Raw genomic sequence first — 19,622 nt, forward strand, 5'->3', positions numbered from 1 at the left:
GCATTTTTAAAACCTCACAGTGTTCTAAACCATGGTTCTGTGTGCACACCTGTCTCCAAGGTGCAGCAAATCAGAGGGCCACTCTCAGTGGGATTTTGGGGTTCATCTCTAACATAGCAAGCTTGTAGGAGACAGAGATGGAGCTCCTCCACTGGACCCACAGAAATCCTGAAACTTATATAATCAGTGCATATTTTTTTTTCACTCCACCTTCTGAATGTACCCCCACCCTCTTCCACGAGCCTCTTCCACCCATAAATAAGGTCCATCCATCACCAAATTGGGCAGGACTATCTGTCATCTCCACACACTCCCACCCCCTGAAGTGAGATTTTTTCACTTCACTGATCTTTGAAGACTCTGTTGATGTTTATTTTAATGTGATTTTACCTGAATATAATTCTTAAGGGGAGAGGGAGGGTAAGAAGTAGGTCATACATTTACATGCCTCAAGACTGAGACTAGACTGAGGCATAAAATCTAAGGAGACACTTGCAGATTTGGTGTGAGTCGAGAAAATAATTTTTTCTGACAGTTTTCTAGATTGAGAAGAAATATACCTAAAAAGCCTCGTCCATAGCTGGACTTGATTTAGACAATGAGGTTACGGACTTTGAACAGATACTGTAATGGGATAACGCTCTTGGGGACTCTAGGGGAGAGGAATGTACTCTTCATGTGGTAGGGAGAGTAATAATCAGTGACCAGGGAAAAGAATGCAATGGACACATTCACGAGGTGACCCTCATGATTCTCCTGGTTTTCACTCCTGTGTAAGCCCTCCTTTTGAGTGTAGCATGACCTGTGGCTATTTGCCAGCCAATAAAATATGGCAAAGGATATGGATGTTCAACATTACATGTATTTGATGATATGATTATGTCATATAAGACCATATTGCCTATTTTTTTTTTCTCTTTCTTTTGGTGGCCTCAAGGAAGCAAGCAGCCACGTTGGAGAATCCCATGTGGCAAGGTTGCGTGCAGCCTCTAGGAGCTGAAGGTGGCCTTTGGCCAACAGCCAACAAGAAATGGAGCACTCTTGGGGCCGCTGGATGGCTCAGTTGGTTAAGCGTCTGACCCCGGCTCATGTCATGATCTCATGGTTCATGAGTTTGAGCCCTGCTTTGGGCTCTGTGCTAACAGCTCAGAGCCTGGAGCCTGCTTTGGATTCTGTGTCTCTCTCTGCCCTCCTCCACTCGCACTCTATCTCAAAAATAAATAAACATTAAATTTTTTTTTTTAAGAAATGGAGCCCTCAGTCCTACAACAAGGAAGTGAATTTTGCCAACAACATGAGTGATCCTGGAGGCAGATCCTTCCTCAGGTGGACCTCTGATGAGACTGCAGCCGTTTACTGTAACCTTGTGAAACTTTAAGCAGAGGATCCAGTTAAGCCACACTTGGACTCCTGACCCACAAAAATCTTCAAATAAACATGTATTGTTTTAAGTTGCTAAATTTGTGGCAATTCACTATACAGCAATAGATAATTAACACAGCAGTTGCATAACCCTGAGACTGAGTACCTACTTACACACTGAACCCTAAGTGGCCTCCTTGCCTCACCCTAGTCCCGGCTCTGATGGGAACTGTGCTTTAGAATCTGTAAACTGTACCTGAACGAGCAGTGTCATTGAGCCGCTTTTGTCAATTTCCAGGATCTCCCCATTTTTTGTTCCCACCAGGATATGCCCATGTCCCAAAGTAATGGCACGAATTGAAGGGTTATCTTCCAAAAGCAAGCCTGAGGGGGGAAATACAGTACTTAATATTGCAAATATTATATTTAGTAGAACAACAAGAAGAAGCCTGATTATTATATACATTCTGTCTTTGTAGTTCAAAAGCAGATACTAGGCAATCCCCCTCGATATTTCTACCAGGGGCTAAGAGCTCTAAATGCAGAAGAAGGAGAAGTGATTTGGTAATGGCCGTCTAAGAACGTTGGTACCATCTTTTCCATTCCTATGAAAAGAAAGATTCCTATTACGTATTTGGGAGTGGCACCTTTTGAGCTAGTTGACAATGCTGCTCTTTTAATGGCATAAGTCTTCAAGCATCTTTCAAACATGTCATCCCAGAGCTCCACAATTCCGTCCTTTCCACCTGTTACAAAACCCTGCAAAGACACACGTGGGAAGAATTAAATATACATCAAAATGACAAGTTACCCACCCGGCCTCAAAAGGGGTCCCCCTTGGGAAAAGCAGCTTTGTCTGTGTTTTCTTCCTAAGTATAGGAGACTGAAAAACTTGGTAACATAGAATATTAATATAATACTGGCTGGAAGCACACTCCCCTACTTCTGCGGTGGATGGCATGTTCTCACTGTGTATTCTTTACATTTTCCTCAGACCTTTGGTTGGCACTTGGCACCCCGGGTCATGGATGGCCGATTCTGTGCCCAGCCCCCTACTTCAATGTGGGTACCTGGGGAATAGGACCAGCCTGAAAGCCTGGCAGAGTTTCTGGTACCTCATCTCTTCCTAGTGAATGAACTGGAATTAATGTTACAATTAAAATGATTATTAAATACTTTAAAATTAAACACTTACTTCCAGGAGAGAACACCATTATTTACTAAGAGTAACTTAGGCAGTTCATGTAACAAAACTATCCTATTTTGTTCAGTGAACATCAATTTCCAGGTTAATTTTTATAAAACCTGGAAAGTAAAATGCCTAACATATTGTTTTACTGAACAGTGTTTGTTTGTTTGTTTGTTTGTTTTACTGAACAGTGGTTTTTATTCTCGTTCTAAGCTTATGATTTCTTGGCTTTACTAGTTTTCCTTTCCGGCAAATACATATACCAACCTGCTCTTAGGAAAATCCTTTTTTCGGATGAAAAATACTCAGTAATTAATTGTTTTCTTGGAGACTTAGTTTACTTTACTTCAGCGAAGTTCACGTGGAAATAATATTTTAAAGTTTTTTACCTTAAATTCTGTATTCTCATTATAGGTTTGTAGGGAAGATTTAATTCCCAAATTAAAATTTAAATCCGGTTTATTATGCTGTGTCATCCTCATCTTTTCCATGATGTTTCAGGTTAACTTACCAAGCAATAAAAGAGTTTAAACAAGTTATTGCACATGAACTTCTAGACCTGCTCAAATTTTGCATTCTACCTTAATCTTATCCAATGTGCACTTTCACCCAAAACAAATTTGCCAATAAGCAACAGCTTAACCACTAAAACAACCATTATAATTGCACATCTAATGAGGACCTACTTCTGTACCTGGATCAGAAGTTCCCTCCTGGGAACAGGTGAATGCAAAATGAGGACTGGCTTAGGTTTGTTGGCCTCCACTGTTTGGAGGTCAGAGAATACAGATAAACTGGTACCACCAGCAAGCTGGCGGTGATTGAAAAACAGGTTTTTCTGGCAAATGGGTTGAACAAAGTATTTTAGCAGTACTGACAGTGTGATCTTTCTTAAAAACAAACAAATAAAATCGCTGCAAGGCAGGAAGGTAGCTGGACAGATCAGGACAAAGGTGAACTTAAGTGGAGATATAGCAGATGTGATGATTAATTTTGTGTCATCTTGATTGGTCAGAGGGCGCTCTGATCAAATATTATTTCTCTATATATCTGTGAGGGTATTTCCAGATGAGAGCAGTATTTGAATTGGTGGACTCAACACACTTGACCTTAGCCAAAAGGCCGAGAGGCGATGAATTGGTGGACTCAATAAAGTAGATGGCCTTCCCCAAGGTGGGTGAGAATTGGATAATTCTTTGAGAGCCCAAATAAAAAAGGCAGAGGAGGGGGAATTCATCCCTGTTTTTCCTGTCTCACTGATTGAGCTGAATCATCTCATCTTTTCCCATCCTCAGACAGATTTACACTACTGGCATCCCTCGTTGCCTGGCCGTTGGACTTGCTGTGAATCATACCACCAGCTTTCCAGGGTCTACAGCTTGCCGAGGGCAGAGTGGGACTTCTTAGTCTCCATAACTGCACGGACCAGCTCCTTACAGTACATCTGGTTTTTGTGTATGTGTAATCTGTAATCCCACTGGTTCTGTTTCTTTGGAAAACCCTTATACAGCCAGTGAAAAGCTTTCACTCCAACACTCTTGTGAAAGCTGAACCTGTCCACACAGGAACAAGCTGGTTATCAACTTGACTTTTGGTCAGATTGCTGAGCAGGATAATAATTGAACCGGTTGGTACTTTGAGGTCTTTCCTTATTGCGTACAAAGGGGGAAGAGAGTGCTGAAATATTCCTCAGGACTCATCTGCTACTGGGTGTGTACATTATCCCAACACTTCTTAAGGGATTTTCAGAGGTGAGAGCCACGAAGAAGGAGTGTGAATAAAGTGGAGAGAAACTGCATGTAAAGAAATAATTATAAATGAGTGAAATTTTAAAAATATTTGTACTCATTTACATTCATGACAACTACTTCCCAATTCAGATAGGACTGGTTTTAGAAACAAGCATCCTGTTGACGTGGGCCTTCCAAAGACTAATTTATAATTTTTGAAAGCTAATGATGAAAATATGTCATACCTTATCCAATGCATACATAGCAAACACAGGCCCATCATGAGCTTTCACTGTCTTCAGTAGGAAGATATCTTTCCAAATAAAAATATCTCCAGTAGCTGCTCCTGAGAACACTAGATCTTCCATTCGCCCATAAGAAACACACATCATTGTTTCCAATTTTCCAACACTTCCAAAAATTCCTCTTTTAGAGGTGAAGCCCCCACCTGAAGTGGACCAAGAATATGTATTATTTTTTGAAAAACTGACACCTTCTATGAGCATTTGGAATGACTGTCTTCAGTGAAAACCCAGGGTGTCTACATTATATATACATATGTACAGATGTATAAATATGGCAGAAAAATCATAAAAATATTTTAAGATTAATTTACACATTCATTAATTCAATGTTTACTGAATCCCTCCTTTGCGGCAGATACAGTGGTTGATGATGGGGTATAAAGATGAGAAGAAGTTTCTTCATTCGATGGATTTAGGTTCTGGTTGGAGAGAGGACGCCATCTCGGTCCAACAAGACATGTGGCTAACCAAGGTTCAGTGCCAGTTCTGTGCCAGACAGAGGAAGGAGTGACTAAGTGCCAGGGGTAACTAGGAAAGTCTACATGCATGCTGACCAAGGAGAATGAAAACAGCACTGGCAGGAATGTAAAATGTAAATATGTTATGTATGTCTTACCTCAATTATTATCATAAGACCTTTAGGGTAAGAAAATGAATCACTGTGTAGGAAAAGGTACATACTTCAGATTTGTCCTTGCAATGTTCACATTTCCCTGCACTTCCCAACTAGCATTGAGAAGCCCATACCCATTCCAGAAAACTATGCACAGGCTGGTTCTCCAGACATGTTGGATGCCATTGTCTCTTCTTTGAACGTAGAAAGCACTGGAACAGTTGCTTATGTTTTGTTCAGTGTAAGATTAAGCCTGGTATCAAAGCCAATACTAAGAATTCACAATCCCAATAACAGGTCTGGTTTATTAGTGAGAAAAATAAAATGTGCGTGCATGTTCTGACATGCTTACTTACTCATCCTTATCAACATTATGATGCATAAAAATTTATTCGGATCACCTACTGTGTATAGTGTCAGGGATTAATTCATGTGTTAAATTCAGTGATAAATAAAAGAACCTTCAAAGTAGTGAAAAATTTATCCACCCAATCAAAGTGATTATTTTATTTCCTGCTCAGTAGTCTAACACAATGACTGCTTTCAGAACAGATGACTATGAAAATAATTATTTTCACAGTAGAACATTTCCCAAAGCTTTCTAGTTATCGATAAACATGCTTAGCAGCATATAAAGTGTTTTAAAACTTAGACATCAAGTAGCCGAGTGAATATGGGATAGCATGTCTTCCTGACACATTTTAATTTTAAATTGCTCGGTAGTGGTGGTGGCCTTTTTTTCAGTTGGATTTTTGTTTTTGTTTTTGTTTTTTTTTTTAAAGCTCTTCAACCACATAAACGATAAACCCAAAGAACAGTACCTGCTTGCTGCCAGAATTTGATGTGCTTCATCCCAACTGTAACCAGTTTGTCAACATGGTGTGGGTTACACTTTACCACAAATATCTTATCCTTATGTCCTCTGCAAGAGACCGACAAGAAAAAAAAAATCCAGTTTTCATGGAAGCACTGATACAGAGTTTTATTAAAAGTATACATTTGGTTTAACTTGCATCAAACACATGTAACAGGACAAGTAAATTAGAAAATAGTTTAAAATACACATGAGGTCTATATTAAAATCACGAGCTTTGCTTTTCTTTGCACGTTTGAGCCCTCTCTTCTTACTCTAATGTTGCTACCAAAGTGTAGTAGTTTGTTTTAAACAAATTAACAAAGTATTTATAATGGATCAGAATGTCTCCACAAGATAAAATTCATGCCACCAGCATAAGATTGTAATTCTCAGGATATAGAGGTCTTGTATAGGAAAAAGGGGAAGATACTGGAGTCATATTAATGAGAAGCTTCAAATATAATATTCTTTGCTGTGGGCAGCATAACTTTAGGTTATATGAAAGTTCAGCTAGAAATTATTAACTAGGAATGGAAGCCTTTGGCTCATACCAATGGGGAGAGAAAGGATGTTTTATGTTGATTCAAGGTACTTTAGGATGCTCTGCATTCAGAAATACGAGTTGATAACCAAAGATACAGAAGGACAAATATAAAAATGAAGACTGATTGTAGACCTGGAGCTTTAGACCTGGTGTTCCATAGCGCCAGGAAAATTTTGCTATAGACTATAATCACTTTAGAATTTAAGGATTTACTGGACTTAATAGATTTTAATGGATTTAATGGACTATTTGATGGTCTTCTTTGGTATATTATGACAAAACCTTCATTATGTAAATTAAAACAGTTAACAAAAAGAGCACAGCTGACCAATATCTCTAATGAATATAAATAGTAATATTTATATAACTAATAATATATATAGATAATAATATAGATATAGATAATATAAATAATATCTCTAATGAATATAAATAGTAATACCTTGAATAAAATTCTAGCCAAGAAAATCCACTAGCACATCAAACAATCAGACTTTATGACTGAATGCAAGGGTAGTTTATTATGAAGGACTCAAATAGTACAATTCATCATATTAACATGCCTAAGAAAAATTATGTCATTTCACAGATACTGAAAAGTTATTTTACAAAAATCTAACACTCATGTGTGATTTAAAAATAGTCAATTCACACTCAGTAAAGTAGGAATTAATGGAGATTTATCTCTTAGACATTTATATTTCCCTCAAGTCCTTGGCTCTCATTGAAAAACCCAGATTCATTCAAGAATAACTATACACAGGCTGACTCTCCATATGTTATGCGCCATTATCCTTTAGAAGCATAAAGTGCTGAAACAGTAGCTTATTCAAGATGTGTTTTTGTGTGTGTGAACGCAAAGTCAGATTCTTACTTAATGTCATTCCCAATAAAATCAGGAACAAGATTATTACCACTGCTATTTAACCTTGTATTGAACATATTAACAAATGCAATTAGGTAAGATTTTAAAATTAAAGGCTTAGGAGCTGGAATGGAAGAGGTAATACTATTTCTATTTGCAGATGATATAATTTACCTAGGAAATTCAAAAGAAGTAATGTAAAAACAATGACAAACAAGATAATTTAGTCAAGCTGCAGTGTATAAAATTAAACAATCAATAACCTTAATATATACAAAAAAAAAAAAACAACCAAAAAGTAATAACAAATGATTCTATAAACAGCAAAAAAATCAAGGCATAAATTTACAAGAAATTTGTATCAAACATAAGTGAGTGAAACAAAACTCCACATCTGTAAGATGGAAAAAAAGACTTAAAAAATGGTAATACATTCCATGTTCTTGGTTGGAAAATTCAATCATAAAAGTGTAAATACTCCCTAACTTAAAAAAATTTTTTTCAACTTGATTGCAATAAAAAAAAGAGCTTTTGGTGTTTATTTGCTTTTTATTTTTTTTTTCAACGTTTATTTATTTTTGGGACAGAGAGAGACAGAGCATGAACGGGGGAGGGGCAGAGAGAGAGGGAGACACAGAATCGGAAACAGGCTCCAGGCTCCGAGCCATCAGCCCAGAGCCTGACGCGGGGCTCGAACTCACGGACCGCGAGATCGTGACCTGGCTGAAGTCGGACGCTTAACCGACTGCGCCACCCAGGCGCCACTTTATTTGCTTTTTAATCTGGGGTTAGACTCCTTGATTTTAAAGTTCTCATGGAAGAATAAACCAGCAGTAATCATCAGGAAAACTCTAAAAAGGAAAAGTGGGAAGAGTAGCTCTCCTAGATATTAATATAATTTATAAAGCCTCCATAATTAAAACAGTGGGGTATTGGTGCACAAATTGATAAACTAATGGCAAAATAGAACACGTATAAAGAGACCCAAATGAATATTAAAATGTAGTATATAACAAAGATAGGATCTCAAATCAAGGGGGAAAAGATGAACTTTTATTATTTATTTATTTATTTATTTTAATTTTTTTTCAACATTTATTTATTTTTTGGGACAGAGAGAGACAGAGCATGAACAGGAGAGGGGCAGAGAGAGAGGGAGACACAGAATCGGAAACAGGCTCCAGGCTCTGAGCCATCAGCCCAGAGCCCGACGCGGGGCTCGAACTCACGGGCCGCGAGATCGTGACCTGGCTGAAGTCGGACGCTTAACCGACTGCGCCACCCAGGCGCCCCAAAGATGAACTTTTAAAGTAATTGGTGTATGTCACCAAATGCTGGAGGATGTGGGGCAATAGGAGCTCTTGTACATTGCTGATGGGAATCCAGAATGGTACAGGTACCTTGGAAGACAGGCTGTTTCTTACAAAACTAAACATATTCTCAACAAAACTAAAAGGCAGCCTATGAAATGAGAGACGATATTTACAACCACATATCTGATAAAGGGTTAGTATCCAAAATCTATAAAGAACTTATCAAACTCAACACCCAAAAAACAATCAACCTAGTAAAGAAGCGGGCAGAAGACATGGATAGACGATTTTCCAAAGAAGACATCTAGATGGCTAACAAATGCAAGAAAAGATGCTCCACATCGTTCATAATCGGGGAAATACAAATCAAAACCATGATGAGATACCACCTCACACGTGTCAGAATGGCTATAATTAGCACTACAAGAAACAACAGGTGTTGGCAAGAATGCAGACAAAGGGGAACCTCTTGCACTGTTGGTAGAAGTGGAAACTAGTACCATCACTCTGGGGAACAGTATGGAGGCTCCTCAGAAAGTTAAAAATAGAACTACCCTACAATCCAGCAATTGCACTACCAGGTATTTACCCAAAAGATACAAAAATACAGATTCAAAGGGGTACATGCACCCCAATTTTTATAGCAGCATTATCAACAATAGCCAAACTATGAAGAAAGCTCAAATGTCCATTGACTGTTAAATGGATAAACAAGATATGGTACATATATACAATGGAATATTACTCAGCCATCAAAAAATGAAATCTTGCCATTTGAAGTGATGGCAGCTAGAATGTATTGGAGCTAGATGGCAGCTAGAATGATGGAGCTAGAATGTATTATGCTAAGCCAAATAAGTCAATCAGAGAAAGACAAATACCATATGATTTCATTCATATGTGGAATTTAAGAAGCAAAACAGATGAGCATATGGGAAGGGCGGGGGAGAAGAGAGAGGGAAACAAACCACAACCAATTCTTAACAATAGAGAACAAACTGAGGGTTGATGGAGAGTGGTGGGTGAGAGGTGGATTAGATGAGTGATGAGTACTAAGGAGGGCACTTGACGGGATGAGCACTAGGTGTTGAAGGTAAGTGATGAATCACTGAATTCCACTCTGGAAACCAATATTGCACCATATGTTAGCTAACTAAAATTTAGATTAAAAAAAGCAATGAACCACCCCCCCCCCGCCCTCGCGCACGAGCGCACACACACACACGCACACACACACACGCACAAAACAAAAAAAAACCCTCAAAACTAAATATATTCTTACCATGATACCCTGCAATTGCGTTCCTCAGTATTTACTTAAAGGACTTGAAAACTTATATCCACACAAAAATCTGTATGGATGTTTACAGCAGCTTTAATTGGCAAAGAGAAGACATGGAGGAACCTTTGGTGGAGTCTTTTAGGGTTTTCTCTATATACAATCATGACATATGCAAATAGTGACAGTTTTACTTTTGCCTTACCAATTTGGATGCCTTTTATTTCTTTTTCTTGCCTGATTTCTGCAGTTAATATTTCCAGTACTATGTTGAATAAAAGTGGTAAGAGTGTACATCCTTGTCTTGTTCCTGATCTTAGAGGAAAAGCTTTCAGTTTTTCACCATTCAGTATGATGTTAGCCGTGGGTGTTTCATATATGGTCTTACTATTGGAACTAATAAATGAGCTTAATAAAGTTGCAGAATACAAAATTAATACACAGAAATTGGTTGCATCTCTATACACCAATAACAAAACAGCAGCAAGAGAAATTTAAAAAGATCCCATTTATAATTGCACCAAAAAGCATAAAATATCTACAAATAAATTTAACCACAGAGGTTGAAGAACTACACTGTGAAAACTGTAAGATATTGATGAAAGAAACTGAAGACAACACAAACTAAAGGAAAAATACATGATGCTCATGGATTGGAAGAATTAATATTGTTAAAATGACCATAATACCCAAAGCACTTTAAAGATTCAGTGCAATCCCTATCAAAATATCAATAGCACTTTTCAAAGAACTACAACAAATAATCCTAAAGTTTGTATGGAACCACAAAGACCTTGAATAGCGAAAGAAATATTGGGAAAGAACAACACAGGAGGTTATCAAAATCCCAGATTTCAAGATACACTACACAGTTATAGTGATCAAAACAGTATGGTACTGGCACAAAAACAAACACATGAATCAATGGAACAGTATAAGGAGCCTAGAAACAAATCCACGCCTATAAGGTCAATTAATTTATGAAAAAGGAGGCAAGAATTTATAATGGATAAAAGACAGCCTTTGAATGAAAGGTGCTGGGGAAATTGGAAAGGTACACGAAAAGGAATTTCTTATATCTTATACAAAAGTAAACACAAATAGATTAAAGACCGAAATGTGAGACCTGAAACCATCAAAGTCCTAAAATAAAACATGGGCAGTAATGTCTTGGACACTGACCTCAATAATGTGTTTCTAGATAGGTGTCCTCAGGCAAGGGAAACAAAAGCAAAAATAAATTATCAAGACACCAAAATAAAAAGCTTTTGCACAGCAAAGGAAACTGTCAACAAAACAAAAAGGCAACCTAGTGAATGGGAGAAGACATTTGCGAATGACATATCCAATAAGAGGTTAATATCCAGAATAAAGAACTTATACAACTCAACACCATAGAAAAATCCCATTAAAAAATGGACAGGCGTGAATGGGTGGCTCAGGTGGTTGAGCATCTAACTCTTGGTTTCGGCTCAGGTCATAATCTTGCAGTTTTGTTGAGTTCAAGCTCCGCATTGGGCTCTGTGTGCTGACCTCATGGAACCTGCTTGGGATTCTCTCTTCCCCTCTCTCTGCCCATTCCCCGCTCTCATACTTTTTGTGTCTCTCAAAACAAATAAGTAAGTTTTAAAAAAAAATGGGCAGATTGGGGCGCCTGGGTGGCGCAGTCGGTTAAGCGTCCGACTTCAGCCAGGTCACGATCTCGCAGTCTGCGAGTTCGAGCCCCGCGTCAGGCTCTGGGCTGATGGCTCAGAGCCTGGAGCCTGTTTCCGATTCTGTGTCTCCCTCTCTCTCTGCCCCTCCCCTGTTCATGCTCTGTCTCTCTCTGTCCCAAAAATAAATAAACGTTGAAAAAAAAATTTAAAAAAAAAATGGGCAGAAGACCTGAATAGATATTTTTCCAAAGAAGACATACAGGTGGCCAACAGACACATGAAAATATGTTCTATATCACTCATTATCAGAAAAATGCAAATCAAAACCACAATGAGGTATTACCCCACACGTATCAGAATGACTACTATCAAAAAGACAAGAAATAACAAGTGCTGGTGAGGATATGGAGAAAAGGGAAACCTATGCACCATTGGTAGGAATGTAAATCGGTGCAGCCACTGTTGACAAAATAGGATGGAGGTTCCTCAATAAATTAAAAACAGAAATATTATAGGATGCAGTAATTTCACTACTGGGTATTTACCCAAAGAAAATGAAAACACTAATTCTGAAAGATATATGTGCCCCTATGTTTACTGCAGCTTTATTTAGAATAAACAAGCTATGGAAGCAACCCAAGTGTTCATCCATACATGAATGGATTAAAAAGATGTGGTGTATACACACACACACACACACACACACACACACACACACACACTGGAATACTACTCAGCTATTAAAAAGAATGAAATCTTGTCATTGTGGCAACACAGATGGACATAAAGGGTATTGCACTAAGTGAAAAAAGTCAGACAGTGATAAATGCCATATGATTTCACTCACATGTGGAATCTAAAAACCAAAGCAAATGAACAAATCAAACAAAATAGAAAGATTCATAAATACAGAAAACATACTGGTGGGGAATGAGCAAAATAGCTGAAAGGGACTAAGAAGTACAATCTTAAAGTTACAAAATAACTAAGTCACCGAAGCAAAGGACAGCAAGAAACAAAGTAATATTTTAAAAATTTTGTATGGTGACAGATAACTACCCTTATCATGGTAAGCATTTCATAATGTATATAAATGTCAAATCATTATGTTGTATACCTGAAACTAACATAATATTGTACACTCTACTTCAATTAAATAATAAAATAAAAATATGCTTTTAAAATTAGAAATGCTTAATGAAGTATATACAGGTCAAACGACAAGTGGTCTTAAACTTTCTTTAAAATATTTTAGCAAATAAGTCATAAGAGAAAAAAAATGAGGGGGGAGAGATCTGTACCATCTGTAGGTTGATCAACAGGGTTGAAGGGAGTCCATTATGCTGTTTCCTCCACTTCTGCGTAACTTTGAAATTTTCCACAGTAAGTTAAAAGAACAGGACAGACATCTCCATACCCATTGCATGGGCCCCAGAATGACAGGCAGGGAAAGGAGAAGGAATTATTTTTGAACTTTCTCCCTTCGTTTGTATCAAAGTCCAAAGTGAAGCATGGACACTAAGGCCAAGACACATCACTGGAAGTATTAGAAACAAGTAGGAGACAGAGATACAAGTTTAGATATGTAAGAAGAGAAAATGTGCTGAACACCAAGAGGACAAATAAACCAGATAACCCTAAGAGACTTTAAGCATCCAAAGATTTCTTAATTGGAGGAAAATCCCCACAGATTCTAAATCATTAATAAAAACTTTAAAGAAAAGATGCTAGAAAAAACTGACAGGAAAATTGAGAGCAGCTATAACGAATTACATTCCCTGTACAGACATGAACACTGTTTTGTGTTTATACAATCTCACCTATGAATAAAAATGGATCAAAATACTAGACCAATGTTTACCGAAGAATGTATGCTAAAACGTTGGCTATGTCGTGGGCAGTGTGATTGTGATTTTCATTTTCTTCTCAGTGCTTTTTTGGACTTTGAATTTCTGTAAGGATCACACACTATTTTGAAAACTCTCTGTTTTCACTTTAAGAAATGTTATTCTAAAAAAAAAATACACATTTTTAAAAAGGAAAGTCAGAAAAGAAATGTGCCAATTTGGTATACAGGAGACTTCGTCATATTCACTAAAGGTGTGTAAAGGTAGGGACCTATAATAAATACAGCAACAAAGCTAAAACGGAAGTACATACACACCTGCTCATCCTGGGCCTACATGGTGTCCCAGGCTTTCCAGTAGCATAGTTATTTCACATTGACAGCCCAATTATTCTTGTTAGGCACCTTGATAACTCTATCTTTCATCTACTGCATTCAAACTTTTGAGATGAAACATATCAAGAATAATTAGCCACTGTCCCCCATAGCCCTATTACTGGTGCATTAGAAATGCAAGTAAAGGGAAAGAAAGGTACCAGATTATCTCATTATTCATCTCTGACACTGACATTAGGCCATTTAATCACGGCCCGTAAGAGATTGACTTTGGTTATTAAATGGGTTACTTGTAGGTTACACTAAAACATGAACAAACTTCAAAAGGAAAAAAAAAGACTTAAAAATTCATTTTTAATGGAGGGAACTGAAATCATTTATGAAAGTTAACAAAGAGGAAAAAAAAATTGTTCCAAGAGATTTAATCAAGTCTCAGAGAGATCGTGCAATAAGATCTCTACATGCCAATCTTGAATTTCTCTAATTTCTCTGAGCTGATAAAAAAGAAGCTTCGATTAAACATTTTCACAATGGAGGGGTGGGTTTGGAGAGTGCAGTGTGGTTCTGGAGGCACACCTTCCCACTGGGCACCTGCAGCATTGGTGGTGACACCATCATGGCTACTGACTTGCCCGTCCCTCCACAGGGAACTCTCGCATCCTGGGAGACAGGGATTATTGTAGAAGACGGTCTGGCCAAAGCAGTGCCAGCTGCCAGAAGCAAGCTCACTGCTAAGCCTTGCTAGTGCCCAACGCTGGCAATGATTTGACACACAAAAGTGCAAAGGAGGGGTGTCACTGATCTGGCCTTTCTAAGAGTAAATTAAGCCCTCTCAGGAACCAAGAAGACTCCTTGAAGCCAGTAAGGTACCATCAGTAAAGTATCACCTGTTTTCCTTTGTCACTTCTTTCAGGTCCCAGTTTTTTTCTTTTTAAGATATATATATATATATATATATATATATGTGTGTATGTATATACATACATATATATATACACATATATATGTATGTATGTGTGTATATATATATATGTATATATATATATATATATATATATATACATATATATATATTTAGTACTCTCTACACCCAATATGGGGCTCAAACTTATAAACCCCAAATCAAGAGTTGCATGCTCTACTGACTGAGCCAGCCAGACACCCTTATGCCTCAGTTTTTAATGTTTCTATCTGCTTAAGTATGTAACTTAATGTCATAAATAGGTTTTTATTTATGTGTATATTTATATGATCATACAAATATGTGTAAATGTGATGGAAATAGGCATTTATGGAAATATTTACTTATTTGTTATTTTAAAATCTAGTAGTCTTCAAAGAACTTTAGCAATCCTTGACATTCCTTCTTGGAAAGAGCCCTGGTTAATATTACAATGCAAAAATATTCTTGGAGGGCAATTTTGCAGGTGTCCTGTTTTAGGAATGTGACATAAGGCTTGGGAGCAATTCCACAAATAAAGTGTGTTACTAACATAATGATGTTAAGTCACTTTGTGTTAACTAAATAGAAGTGACACTACCAAGCATATCGAATAGATACCTTTGACATATTAATAAAAATTTCTTTCTTCCATTTCTATGAATGTTTCTGGCATACAACAGGGGAGACACAGAAGGTTGCACAGGTTTTTTTTTTAGCAGGAAAATTGCTTTTCTGTTGCTTTGGAGATGCAGACAAAGGCTTTGCCTGCAATAATCTGCACTGCAGTTGGTATGTCATCAGAAATATTAAACTCAAATTCAGTCCATGAGTCTAAAGGGAAAGGAGAGTTCTAATTAAGAGCGGAATCCGAGCGCCAGTTGGGGGTGATAGAACAGTGAGGAATACTTGACAGATACCAGGAAGGCCCACTTGGGCAGGCAGATTTGGGAGCTGTCTTTTGCTGCCAAGAATTTAATCTCAACCGCACTTATCAGAAAAGCTTTTCTTTTTCTCCTAAGACAGTCAGCTGGAGTCCTCAGGGCTCCATCTGCTCCTCCTCTGAGTCCCCAGCAACGGAGAGATTTTCGTTTACTAAATCAAATTGCAAAAAAACCCTTTTTTTCTTATGTAATATTGTGAAGGGAAGTATTAATTTACAAAGTGAATACTGGGGTTCAAAGCCATTAACTTAAAAATGATTTTATACCGAAAGACAGAAGGGAAATTGGTTAATGTAGACAAGAACTAGTGGAGAGGGAAAGTGATAACCTGTCTTGGGCAACAAATTCGATCACTGGGCCTTGGCTGCCAACTGTGCTGACCTCTGATCATGGCTGGGCACACAGCTAAGCCCTATGTAAGTAGGAGTAGAAAGTAGTGTTGAGACTTCAGGCTGATTCAGCAGGGAGGGAGCCTGGGGTAACGGAGGACAGGTGGTCTATAAACAGCAGACGGTCTTAGAAAAGTCTATTTATAAGACAGGGAGATTAGGGAAACAATTTGCCTGCTTTGAAAGCGAGTGGCAGATGCACACGATGGGGCCTCCTTTTCCAGCATGCGACAGCTTCATGACAAATGGTACCTCTGACTAGAGTGACATTGACACTCCTTCACCAGATGCAAGACTGTAGAAAAACAAGGGACAAGGCCCAAGTCTGAGAAAAGCTGCTTTTCTACTGCTGGAAAAAGCTTTGATAAAGACAGCACATATATTACTAAAACCCAAGTGACAAATAACTCCCCGGAAAGTGTTTCAGAATTTTCCAGTTCCCTGAAACAAACATTAACTGCTGTAAGTCAGGTTTGTCACCAGGAAATATTGCAGTATGTTTTCCCTCAGGTGTTAAGCTTTCTGTGTGAATTCCCTCTGAGTTTGAAGATGAAAGAAATCTCCCTAGAAAATGAAAACTAGTGACCTTTACTGGAGCGAGATAATCAGCAGGATGCTGCAAGACCTCAGCACCTTCTTACCTTGTGGTGGCTATCTTTTCTCCCTTTTTCCAGTCCCAAAACACAATACTGTGAAAATCGTCTAAACCAACCGACACCAGACATTTTCCATCAGCTGTATGAAAACAACACAAATGTCAAGTGACTCATTTCTTCGATGAAACACCAAAACATTTCATTCACTGTAATGATGAATACAAAATTGATCTTAAGAATATTATTTAGGCTCCAATACATTAGAAGTATCATATGCTGAAGGGACCTCACTGAATGAAATGTGTAACAGTGATAGCTGAGCTTCTTAATGTACAACAACTGGTTGATGAATTAAATCACTGATCTAACATTCCAGTGTCAGACACGGAGCCGGGAGAAGCCTCTCAGTTATATCTCAAAAACTTTGTCTATTTTATGACAAATCTCATGACATTTATTCAAAGAACCATTTGGCTTTGTGACTATATTTTCAGCTTAAAAAAACTGGGTTCTATTTAAACCTCCAAGATAAGAGCATTTGTAGAAAATAAATTTAATCTCAAAAATTCTTTCACAAGATGATTTTATAATTAAAAAATCCTAACCTCTTTATTTCCCTATTTTAAATGTAGTAGGCTTGTTATAGGACACTTAGAAAATATAGATAAAGGAAATTTATAAATCACCTCAATTTATAGGCCTACCTTTGGTGTATTTCCTGTCATTTTCTCTACATAAATGTGCTTTTGAAAAACAAAACCAGGATGATAATGAACATCCTATTTTCTGATCTTTTTTCAATTGTTATATAGTGAACATTTTCCCTTAGTATTAAATATTATTTATAAGATTACCAATGGTTACTATAATGTAGACACTTGGGTTGTTTTCCAAGAAAAAAAACTTACTTCCAAGAAAAAAAAATTGTACTTTGTATGTACAATTAAATTTGACAACCAAAATTGTTAACTTGCTTTTTCCCTTCAAGACCAAAGAAGCCGTGCAGTCAGTCTTTCCTTTGCTGCCTCCTCACAAGCCAGATTCATAGGAGGAGTATATGGAGTCAGCGATTCTACCCTAGCTTCGTGCTGGTTAGGATATAGGTGACCAGACTCAACACGTATCAGTTGAACAGAGTGTCTTCCTGGTCTACGGAGGACCCACAATATGAGAGGATAAAGAAACACAAGTATGTGATCAACTATTTCCAAGTCTGGGGTCAATGCCACATTAGAGTTGCCAGGTAAAATAAAGGAAGCCTACTTAAACTGTAATTTCAGATAAGTAATGAGTAATTTCTTATTGTAGGTCCACATAATATTTAAATTATGTATTTACACTTATATGGCCTGAGACATACTTTGTATTAAAATTTATTTGACTTCCTGTATTTCTATTTGCTACATCTGGCAACGCTCCCCAAATGCTAGCCAATGCCCAAACTGTGAGTGCCCTTACTGGGGCCAGACACTATTCCCCAAGCTACCGGGAACCATGGTCTGCTCCTTCTCCAAAGGAGCAGAGTCAGAGGAAGGAAGAGCCTGGCTTCACTAACAGATCCTCCTCAATCCTGGACTGCTGGTAAGTATGAGGCAAGGATTTGGAAGTTACATGAACCATTTCAAGCTACTAGGCTCAGTATTAGAAGAGACATTTCATGCTTTCCACAAGTCCTAAATGATCATCAGGTGATTACTATAAACAAATGTGTCTTCTGAATCACAATGAACGATATGTCCTTACGCTGAACCGTTATCAGGCTTTAAATTGTGTGAGGTTTCTTTTTTCTTTTCTTTTTTTTTTTTTTTTTAACAGAGTTGGGGGTCAAATTCATTACCCTGAGATCAAGACCTGACTGAGCTCAAGAGTTGGACCCTTAACCAACTGAGTCACCCTGGTGTCCTCAAGGCCTCTTTTCTATACGTTTGGGAGAGGGGACTGGTAATGGCTTCCTATTCATTACCAATATTACTCACTCTTTCCATACCTTTTGGGATGGCCTGGTTGTGCTTCTGTATTAGCATGCTTCTGTATTTTTGTGATTTGATTGACAGATTGGAGCTTCCTCTCTCTGTTTTTAGATTATAAGCTCTGCTAAGGCTTATAGTAATCATATCACATTTCCTCTGTGATCCTCCCACTAAGCTAGTTTCCAAAGAGCGTGGAGGAGATTGGTGACACTGAGGATGACGAGGGAGATAAAGATACAATGTGTGTACGGATGCTATGAAGGGAAAGAAATGTGCTATGTTATCTAGCTATACAAATTTTAATTGTTTTAATGATCAGTTCTTTAAAAAACATGGCACTGGTATTCAGTGTCTTTTTTCCATTTATTAAGTCTACCTTTTGTGTTTTCCTTTGTAACCTGTGTAGCTCTATTAATATGTCCTTAGATGGCAAGCATCCACACATTTAAAATGGCAGTTCAAGTTTTATGTCTTTTAAAGAAGTTCTCAGGGTACATTAATTTTTTTGGCTTTTTATTGGAATTTCTGCAAGGCCCCATCAGCTCGTCTTCACAATTATACAGCTTTCTACCCCAGTCTGTGACTATGAGGAGAAACAAAGAAATAGCACACATCCAGGGGCGCCTCTACAATCACACCTCTTCTTTAAGATAGTGACCTTTTCTAAAATTCTGCAGGTGGAGGCTATTTCTGCCTGGTTTGGGAATAGAATTGGCTACATTTTTATTTTTTCCCACTTTTCACACCCCAACCCTCCCCCCAAAGAGACTTGGCTTTAGCTTTGAAAATCCATTGTTCCTTGACCAGTTGGAGGTTTTGGGGTTTTTTTTTGCCATGTTTTTAGAGTCGAGGTAATGTCCTTTTAAATCTTTCCAGTCACAGTATGTATT

At 37.8% G+C, this 19,622-nt stretch overlaps 1 protein-coding gene across 6 annotated transcripts in view; it reads right to left on the reverse strand.

Moving 5' to 3' along the window:
* EML6 (EMAP like 6) overlaps positions 1–19,622 on the reverse strand; it is a 275,164-nt gene that overhangs the window by 71,489 nt on the left and 184,053 nt on the right. For all 6 annotated transcript variants that reach the window (XM_040453716.1, XM_040453714.1, XM_040453712.1 and 3 more), the window contains exons 16-20: positions 16,808–16,901; positions 6,021–6,121; positions 4,527–4,729; positions 2,010–2,121; positions 1,619–1,746 (exon numbers count right to left, since the gene is read on the reverse strand). In XM_040453716.1, coding sequence (XP_040309650.1) covers positions 1,619–1,746; positions 2,010–2,121; positions 4,527–4,729; positions 6,021–6,121; positions 16,808–16,901 — 638 coding nt within the window. The remainder of the gene's footprint in view (positions 1–1,618; positions 1,747–2,009; positions 2,122–4,526; positions 4,730–6,020; positions 6,122–16,807; positions 16,902–19,622) is intronic.

This window comes from Herpailurus yagouaroundi, unplaced genomic scaffold, assembly GCF_014898765.1.
Source record: "Herpailurus yagouaroundi ecotype Mexico unplaced genomic scaffold, PumYag 210, whole genome shotgun sequence".
In the NCBI taxonomy this organism is placed as follows: domain Eukaryota; kingdom Metazoa; phylum Chordata; class Mammalia; order Carnivora; family Felidae; genus Herpailurus; species Herpailurus yagouaroundi.